Source organism: Rhyacophila brunnea, unplaced genomic scaffold (genome assembly GCF_057557595.1).
Source record: "Rhyacophila brunnea isolate RB1 unplaced genomic scaffold, BYU_Rbru_1.0 scaffold_9, whole genome shotgun sequence".
NCBI classification, from domain to species: Eukaryota; Metazoa; Arthropoda; class Insecta; order Trichoptera; family Rhyacophilidae; genus Rhyacophila; species Rhyacophila brunnea.
Genome location: NW_028233361.1, coordinates 4,819,954 through 4,830,597, shown reverse-complemented (window position 1 = coordinate 4,830,597; position 10,644 = coordinate 4,819,954). Strand labels below are relative to the sequence as shown.

Below are 10,644 nucleotides of genomic sequence, written 5' to 3'. Positions count from 1 at the left end.
TTACGGTGCATAGCCGAGATTGTCAATTTTTGCACCTAGCATTAATATTAGTGCGCTCAACTCTGACTTGGCTGCACCGATCAGAGCTGCAGTCTCTGACTTGGCTGCACCGATCAGAGCCGCAGTCTCTGACTTGGCTGCAATGATCAGAGCCTGCGTGTCTGACCTGGTTGCAATGCCGAGAGCCACCATGTCAGACCTGAGCGCAGCAATGTTGATGGTCAGCAACTCTACGGCGGCATTCAACACGGGCACCGGACCCATTGTCTGCGTTGCCACAGAAGTTTGTGACAACGAGAGCCTGCGGGCTCTCACCGTTGCTGGGAAGACAGCACTGCCTTCACTTGTAGCAGCATGGGCTCTTGTGAAAGCAGCACTGTCTTCCAGTGCAACAGTTTGAGCCGTGAGCCGTGGTGTCGCAGAAATTGCACATTCGGGGGTTGTCATCATATCTGCATCTGATGATGATTCAGAATATGCTGTAGTAGGTACAGTAAGAGGGGTTGCGGTGAGTGCCACATCCATGCTGCTGGTGCTGGGTTGGATGATCCACCGCTGGGGCTCCGACGTTGACACAGACGCGACCCAAAATTTCCTGTGGTACCTGTGAATTAAATGTTATCACCATAAGTAAACATGCGACGGGTGAACCCTTTTATACTGTTAATCAATATAGAATTTCATGAATGACCTACCCCCCCAGTGTAATTGCCCTGTCTACCTTGCTCCCCAGTAACTGTAAATGGCACTATTAGAGCCATAATTCGCTGCTGGAGAGCAGACAGCCGGATTCTACAGGGCGGGCCGCCTCCTGTCTTCCTCTGGGAGATCAGGATTTTGGCCATTTTGGCCCGCGTGTTCCGCCTCGTGTCTTGCCATACCTGTAAACAATAATAATTAGAAATTTTCAATTTCAACAATATTACTAACGATCTAGTACTATTTACAGCAGTGACATTTGGGATGCTTTCAAAAGATGTGGTTTAATTTATGAAAACATTTCTTACTTGAACTTGCTATCTATAGCTACCTATGGTGGATTTATGTGGAGAGTAAGATATTTTGTAAAATAATATTGGATAGGTTGTTGACACAGTCTATTTTATTTAAATAAATAATAATTTTTACCAATACTAGTAATAAATAGTAAATCACCTTTTTCCACTGTCTGTGGGATTTTGTAGCACCGCCCAAACAAGCATTTAATTGCTCCGACAGTTCTGTCCACAACCTCTCCATGTCGAGGCTGGTGAACTGCCCGGTGAGCCTTCCGGCGACGAGGTCTGGATGCACTACGGAAAATATGGTAATGTTATAGTATTCCATATCATTGCGGTTAAGCTGGTTTGAGTTACAGTAAGTTATGGTTTGGTTTTTAGTCTCATAAAACGAGGTCATTACACAATTATAAGTATGTCATAATAATGACACAGGCTATGTCTCGAACTGTGTTAATTCCACATGTTGGCATAATTTTAGTAGGCTACATTTCTTACGAGTATTGAATAAAAACGTGGTAGATACTGACATTCCATGAATTCTACCAATTGCTCCATCTGGTGGCTATTTGCCGCTGGCATTTTGTTAATTCTGTAAAGGAATAAATAAATACACTTTTAGTATGATTCCTACATATTATTTTATAAAAGAAACAGTATATTTGAAATCAAATCTGACTTACCGACGTATCTGTTCTTATGAAAGTTTTTGCGCGCGAGAAATAGCTGTCAGATGTGGGCATAGACAAAAAAACTCTTAGGCGATCATAAATGTACGCCCGTTTTTGGCAATTATTAGGTTGCATTATTGGACACAGGAAGGAACAGTGTGCTTCTGTCGAAGCATCACTATCCAATTATGACTACTCACACTACTCACGTCGGCCATGCTAAATTCATGAATCGCCCTCCTGGAGAACGGTTGTGCAGTTGGCCAAGAACCGAAGTAAATAAGTAATATTTGACGTACATAATTTGAAAACATCTTATGTACCCACTAGAAAAATCTTTTTTTTTTTTTTAAATATACGACACCCGACGGGACTTGAACCTGTAACCATTGGTTTAACATTAATTAAGCTAGGGGCATCCTACTAAATTACGATAAATTTAACTAGTAGTTCTTAGATGAAATGCTTATCAAATTGCATAATTTTGACTATCGGTTTTTGTTTATTAAATCAAGTTAGGTATCAATTTAATGATTTATTATTAATAAATGACGTCAGGATATCTACCATGTTTTAGTGAATGAATCGTTGAATAAAATAAATATTTTATAAATAATATTTATTTGAAATGTATACTTCATTATATTAAGAGATATAAATTGCCAATTTATTGTTGGTGGATACACATCGTATTTAATATATGGTAATTATTATTATAGAGAACGCACCAATCAGCCTCTCATCACGCTGAAAGTGAAGAGGCGACGTTGGAATTGGCTCGGCTACGTGCTACGGATGCCAGAAGAAAACTTCAACCTGGCTTGCCTGTTCTCCAAGCCGACCGGATTCCGGCGTCCTAGAAGGCCGCTAAATACAATCTACAGAGTGTATACGGTAGAGCTACGGGATGCTGGTTTGACCTGGAATAAAGCAAGAAGACTGGCGAGCGACAGGGATTCTTGGAGGCGCCGCGTGGTGTCCATATGCTCCGGTTAAGGGGCGAATATGGCAAAAGAAGAAGAATTATTATTCGAAACAATTTAATAAAGCTCTCGACTGATATAATCATACATTCCCATCAGTTGAAAATGTATTAACTATTTAAAAAGATAAAACTATTCAAGATCGTTACCAAATTAAACTGTGGAAGAAATAATTGTATATACTAGTATTGTGTTTTATTTTGATTACTACTTAACACAGTTTGAGGCAAGTAATTAATACCCTTTTGTGGTGCAGATGTAAAAGTGTTTTTTTTATGATACCGCTGGCGTTGGATAAGTAAAGTTTTCGCGATGATACGATGCACATCGAACCTCTGCCCTAGTTTTTTTTTTAAATTGTAAAGTTCAATATAAATAAATGGTGATCGTTTGTTAAATCGTTTTTTTTTTTAATAAAACTGATATAATATACTAACATAGTTTTATATTAATATTATTGAGTCATAGCCACCTTAATTAATTTTATAAAAAAGTTAAAATATAATAGTATTTCTACTATATTTTTTATCTGCGTACTATGTACGATATAAATCTGGTATAGTACGTCTAAAATATTATATTTTAGAATATCGGAAAAAATACGCAAAAAGACTAAAATTTTGTGATACTTCCAAGAAAATTTGGAGAACTTGAAAAAAAATGCGCGTTCCTGTTAGTTTACGCTTAAGAGGAAGCCAGTAGTAAACAAATTTTGAAAATAGTCGATATACTGGATTATTTTTTGGGTTAGGTTAGATTTTCATTCTTGAATTTATGAATTTTGCCGAAATCATCCATGAACATTAACTTAATGTTCATATTGAATCTAATAAAATTGGAGACCATATAGAATACGGGAAAGCTCACGGCGACCTGTGCCACGGTGAAATATTTTACGTTCAATTTACATGTAACCAATCAGTGGAGCAGTGGTCTTTTTTTGTTTCAATTTCATACGTTCAGGTTCCATCTCCAAATAATGAGGTTTTCAGTGTCTCTGATTTAAATGCATTTCAATTATTATTATACTGATGAAAATACTACTAGAAATGAGTTTAATTTAAAAATGAAAACTTATTACGTACTTCATTTATTCAGCATCTGATTCCTTTAGCGTTTTGAAATATTAAATGGTTTTGAATATGATAAAAAAACGGTAAAGTAAATATTCTTTGATAATTTTAATATCAAAGAGTACTTCCGCTCGTCAGTGTAAGCAAAAAATAAAAATAACAACGAAAATGATTTAAAAAATAATTGGTTGGGATGTTAAATCTTTGCATAGTTAAATATAAATGTAAAATTAAATTTTGCTACTTGCCGGGAAATATTTTCTCAACCTTATTACTTACAAATGAACATTTTCGTTAATAAAATTTATTCGACTGAGGCATTTGGGGAGAAGATTAAAATTAAAAAAATACGCCAAATTTGAAAAATCCTGTTATCGTTTCTGTTTTTAAAAAGTTGTTTACAAATACATGGATTTATTTCCCAAGTAAAAGCTTTCCCAGTTCTTGTTGTATAAGCTCCGGTAATCCTCTTCAAGTTTTCTTTGTCTTAGATTGTATCGAGTATTGAAAATCAAGTTTTGGGTATTAGAGCCTCGAAAATTTTCTTTACAAGTTTTCAACAATAGGGTAGGTATTGCGAGTAATTTTATAATTAAATAAAACTTGTTTTCATTGTGATGAATAATGCCAAAAGGTTAAATAAAGAATTAAAAAAGGTTTATGAAGAGAATGTTTTCAAAATTCTGAGATACCTAAAGTATAACATCCATGAAATTTATTTTGCCTTCATAATTTAGATTGCCTGGTTTATATTGTTATAAAATATTACCAGCAACGTCAGTAAGATACAATATAATTTATTTGAAACCTGTCGTTGATGTTTCATGCTGAGATAAATTAAATGATTTTCTTATGATACCTTTGCATTTTATGAGATTTTATATGGCTAGGATTTTCACACAACTTTCTTACTTTTTGCATACAAAAAAGTCAAACAGAAGCTCACTTGGGTAAGGCCACAATATGGAAGAAGATTCAAAATCTATAAGGATGAAATCATTGAGTCGTCTACGTTCTACAAATGACATTATCATAATTAAATAAACATATAAATTACCTCCACACAAGAATTTGCAGAAACGAGTGTCAAAGTAAGCTCCAAAACAAAGGGTGAAAAACTGCTTCACGCACTGAAAGACAATCCTTGTAAATAAAACTCAGTTTGCACTAATCGAAAGTAACGTGTATCTTGAGGAGGCTCTCGTGGTGCAGTGCGTAAGGCGATGGCTTTCTATCCGGGAACACTGAGTTCGATACCCGGTGAGGACACAATATATATATGTGATCTTCTCAAAGCCTGGGTGTTTGTGATTGTTCGAAAATTGCTAACAACCACCTTGCATAAAAAAGCAAGGGCATAGTTATTTATAATTAAAATAAAAAACGTATATCTTGGAGAAAAATGTATGTGTGAAAAATGGAATATAATTCCTTTATATTATATCCCCAGATATTATCTGATGAAATAAAATTATTGAATCTTGTGCATTTTGACATCTGAATATTCAAGGGTCAACATCTACTATATGAATACTCCAGTGTCTCCTTCATATCGTGCCCTCTTCTACCAAAGGTCGCTCATCATCAGAGAAATTCATTTTATCATCTGATACCAGGAACAGTCTTTGAAGCTGCACTAGTACCAATCACGGAGAATTTTAGGCCAGGAAATATGGCATAGTCCTCTGTAATATTTACCATTGATCTTTCCTTGGATGACAAGTTGGGGAGTGTTGTACTTTTGTCGTCTCATAATGTGGCCGAGGTACTGTAGTTTTCTGATTTTGATACTACGCAGAAACTTTTGGCTTTTCCCATTCGATTGAGAATGTCAAGATGACAAATGTTGTCAACCAGTCAGTCCGAGTCTATACAGCTACATCTCGAAAGCCTCAGCTCCTTGTGACATAACCTGGCTTTGCATACATACCTCCATACCATAAAGGATTGAGAAGAACATAACTGCAGACTATACGCAGTTTCAGATCTAAGATGTCTTGATTGCTAAGGAGGCATCAAATTTTGGGAAGGGCACGTCATGCTATCTCAATTCTAGTTTTTTTATATTTAATTGAGTAATTATTGTCCCATTTATAATTGGCCCGTATTACTAAATATTTAAAGGGGGTCAAACATTCAATTAGGGATTGCAATAACGGTATTTCAAAACCGGTATACTAGTGTTTATCAATACCAAAATACCGGTTTCAAAAATCGAAAAAAACCGGAATTTTCGGTTTTAAGAAAGCACACTCGTTTACGTTTTTGAAAATGAATTATAAGTTATGTGCTGCTAAAATGAAAATATATTGAGTGAATCCAACAGAGGTGTATATAAGTAATTATTCGATGAATTATCATACTATTCGAAAATCGAAATAGAAAATATCCGTGACAAAAATGTTCAATTATTCTATAATTATTGATGACTGTACAAGCGTTGAATTTAAGAAGCTGTTCCTGCAGCCGCGACTTATTTGCACTTGATGAACTTTTGAGGGCTTTAGTTAAAATTATCAATATATTAAAATTATTTGTAAAACATCACTAGTTCTACAATCATGATCAATACATATTTTGTGTGTATTATGTCAACATAATAAATGCTATAAATAAAATAATATTTTAAAAAGATTTTAATAGCCATATTTATTGATAAGCACCTACTTCTGTTTTTTTAATGTTTAAAAAATACCGGTATTAATACCGGTATTCAATAAGAAATACCGAAAAACCGGTATTGACATTTTCATTCGGTATTGCAATCCCTACGTTCAATCAGTTCGCTGTTGCTAACAAAACTTGTGATGGGGTTTGATGTCGCTATTTTTGATATTCTTAATAATTTTGTTAAAATGAGTTCATTTTTAAACAATATAATATAGTGTTTGTATTTAAATAATATATACATTCTGTACGTCCAATTTATAACGACTTTGTTTCTTCGAGAACGTATCGCCGTGATATCACGACTGCAATGTCTGGATGAGTTCGAAAAGGAAGACCAAAATCTCGACCCTAGTCGATCGAATACAAGTATAACGTATCGCCACTTGAAAACATATAAAATGACACACTGGTAAACAAATCATTTGAAAGTTTTATAAAAGCATAAAGTTTGGCCGCTTAAAACACATAAAATTACACATACTAGAAATTAAAAAAAAAATACTTGAATGCGACGTTCATTTTTTTGAACAAACATCGCATTACTTTGGTAACACCAAACACATACGTACAATGGATTAGTATCAGTGAAGGTAGGAGGTTTCATTAATTCGTGATAATTCTAGCATTTTTTATTCGTGAAAAGAATAATTATTAATTGTATTCTCTCCAATATAATAATATGTCATTGGATGTATTTTTCGTGCCTTAAAAATACTTCAATTTAAATTTAAACTTCTAATTCGTAATCCACCAAGTACCCAGTATTAATTTTATTATTTTGACTAAAATTATGACAAACTACATGGACAGATAATAATATTATACTATTACTGTTGATAATACATCATTTGTATCACATTAACCGAAGTATGCAAGTTCGAGTCCTACTTTGTACCAATTTAAAAAAAATATTTTTTTCCACGGATATTTTTATATTTATTTTTGTATTTTGACAGTTTATTCATTCTTAAGTCATAAGATAAATTACTTGATAGAATTATTATTTTTTTTAACTAAAATGTACTCTTTAACTAACTATTTATTTATTCAACGAATAATTCACAAGATTTAAGAATGTAATATTATAATTATTGAACATGCATAATTTTGAAAACACTCCTGACAAAATATATTATAACCAATAGTAAAATTTTTTTTGAGAAAAGTAAATTATTCGTTGAGTAAAAAAAATAGTTAATGAAAAATTATTAGCAAGTAATTAATACCTACTTTGATTTAAAATACAAAAACCGATCGCCAATAGTAGCTCAATATGGAAAGCGCTTTAGTGAGTATTAAAAGCCATTTATTAGTTAAACGGTGGCCGCGCGGCTTAAGCGTTGGACTATCATGCCGTGGGTTCTAGGTTCGAATCCTGGGTCTGGCAAGTACACATATTGTTTTTCAATTTGTGTGTGAGTCAGGGTATGGACCTAATAGGTTGATCAAGTGGCTGACATCCATTTCTCGTAAAAAACAAAATCTGTTAATACAAACCTCTACTCTGCGGTGGCAGAGGCGATCCTATTATGATCGGACATGGTAGGAAAAAAAATAGTTAAAATGTGTCGCAATTAAGTATGACTTCTTTAGCATAGTGGTGCGTGCGAGCGATACCCGAAAGATGCAGGTTCGATCCTGTGGGGTGTCTTACTTTTTTCAAAAAGATTTTTCTATTGGTTATAATATATTTTCTCAGAAGTGTTTTCAAAATGATGTATGTAAAATGTACTAATTTGCGATAATATTTACTTAGTATAATCGTATTTTATATTAATAATAAGTATAATAATACGTACGTGTATATCGACAAAAACAGTTATTATTCTACTAGATGGATGAGATTTTAACGATATTTTCAAATAGCGATTGTTGGATTGAGTCGGATTTGGTCAAAACAGGTCAGTAAAAACTCAATTTACTTTATATGTAAAAACGTTTTGGCCAAAGCGAGTCGAGAATTGAAATGTTTACGTATTCACTCAATCTAAATCGCGGTACTTGCTTTTATTTTATGCGAGACTTTCAGATCGATAAATCACAAAAACACTTCATTCAAATTTATAGAGCTTAGTTGTTTGAATAAGAAATATATGTGTGTAGTTTTCGGAACATTTGTACAGGTGCACAATTCATAAATATGGAAAACAGGTAGTCTTTGTAGGAGTGCTCGCTCGCTTTACGAATTTTTGTAGGTATGGGAAATGTAAGGATGATAAAATATATACTTAAATCTTTTCTGGGCGGAGACGTGTAACAAGGTAATTGTTTAGGAATTGGCAGGTAAATCGGAACAAAGAAAAGCTGAACAGGTAAGAAGCTGTGAAATTGAAACCGTGGGTGGTTCGAGAACTATTGTAGACTCCAAGGTCTTCTACAATAAGAGCAGTTCTCAGCAAAAAAATACTACTACTGCCAAGACCTGAACAGAAACGATGCATAAGTGCGAGTGAGAAAGTATTCGGCACCCTTATAATCTCTGCGTCACGCAATAGAGTAAGATAAAAGGTTTACAGACGTGTGAGATAGTTTGCTATAGAGTCGCCGCCAAATCTTAGTTTTTTGCATAGCTAAGTGTCGATAAACTGCGAGCGCGTGTTGCTAAAATTGATATTTTTTGTATTAAACATAAAGTCAGCGGTAAATATTTTTAGTTAATTAAGTAGAAAAGATGGTTGTGTGTGCTGTATTAAAATGTGGTAGCCGTACTGACAAGCAAAAAGATGGTATTTCGTTTCATAGGTAAATTGATACATGTTCGTGATAATTTATTTGTAAGTATATTATTATATATTTTAATATGAAGTGACCTAGTGTTCCTTAAAAATAACTTAAATTATGAATATCTTTACCTAATGGTTGCATTTTGACCGCTTAAAAATACTATATAACGTAACAAAATAGAAAATTATATTTTAATTCTGAGCGTCTAGTGCGAGCACTTTGGGCGAGCACTAGCGAAATGGTCTATGGTCTCAAACATTTGTATATGAATGTGTTCGCTCGCCCACAAACCAAACGCATGGCACGCAGCTTCATTTAGCAATGCAATGGGTGGCGTCTAGATCTATCTATAGTCTAAGACTACTTCTGTCTGAGATATGTTAACCCACGCATACTATCTCATCGAATTAAAAACACGCTGAATGTATAATATACTAAACCCTATGCTCACCATCATGGCCCTACATCCTGAAGCGGGTCCCCCTACCTATCGCGAAGGTTAAAGGCAATGTGACGCTCTACAGTAGCGTTTTCCAAATGGCATTCACGGTAAAATTAAGGGTATTTAGTGTATTTTAATACTTACATCCACTTGAATTATGGAATTATCAAGTAATGACACAATTAAAATTTTTATCACACAATCACATATTATAAAATATAATCATTATTAGAGGAAAATAGCACCGAAGCGACTTTTTTTTACTCTTAGAGCAATTTGTGATTTGTGTTTAGCTCACTTATTTGGTCGACTCACCACGCCAGGCCCCCTATGAACCCGGGCCTCCAGGATAGAGCCCTGCCAGCCCCCTCCCCCTTGTGGGTACCATGCTTATCATAACGGAACAAATACCCTCTGGACAAAAATCCCCGGACATAAGCCCCTAACCACCAATAATAAAAACTTTCAAATTAAAAAAAAACTTGACGTAAAAAAGATTAGATTCAAATTTTTTAAACAAAATAAATATTTTAAAATATTATTTAAAAAAAATACAAAATTTTGAATGAATTACTTATCGGTTATTAGGTTTCGGTCTCTCTTCTTGGTCGGTCCTTCATGGTTGAGAATCGTGAAATTCTGTCATCTATTGAGCAACCAAGATTTTCCAACCCTCTCGATCCACTGCTTTACTAGAAGAAGACAGCTATTTCTTTAGCACTGACTAAGGGTGGTGAGCAAAGGGATCGTGAGTGCTTTAGAGCAGACACTTGAAGGCGATATACATACATTACGAACGGCTTCAATAATGCGATGCGGAAGGCAACGGGAAACCACCACATTAAAATCCCTTGAAAATTGTAGGCTTCAGTATAATTTTAAATAATTATATTAAACTACATTTTCTGTTAAAAAATTCAATAGTTAGTACTTAATTACTATCTCTCTCTCTCTATCTCTGAAACGTGCACATCAAGTTAGTGTTGCAAATTAATGTTAAAATATTTATTAATTCAACTTAATTTTTATATCCGTGATTTGTTGTATCAATGATATTTTATTTAATGAGTTTTTATTTGTATA

At 34.1% G+C, this 10,644-nt stretch overlaps 1 protein-coding gene across 1 annotated transcript; it reads right to left on the bottom strand.

Moving 5' to 3' along the window:
- Window positions 1–469: 469 nt before the first annotated feature.
- On the bottom strand, window positions 470–1,856 carry LOC147063176 (uncharacterized). The gene is made up of 4 exons (XM_085960009.1): window positions 1,529–1,856; window positions 1,156–1,292; window positions 696–881; window positions 470–604 (listed from the first exon to the last, which is right to left on the bottom strand). Exons 1-4 carry the CDS (start codon window positions 1,578–1,580, stop codon window positions 470–472), a joined length of 510 nt encoding a protein of 169 aa, XP_085816135.1. The 5' UTR covers window positions 1,581–1,856.
- Window positions 1,857–10,644: the final 8,788 nt, after the last annotated feature.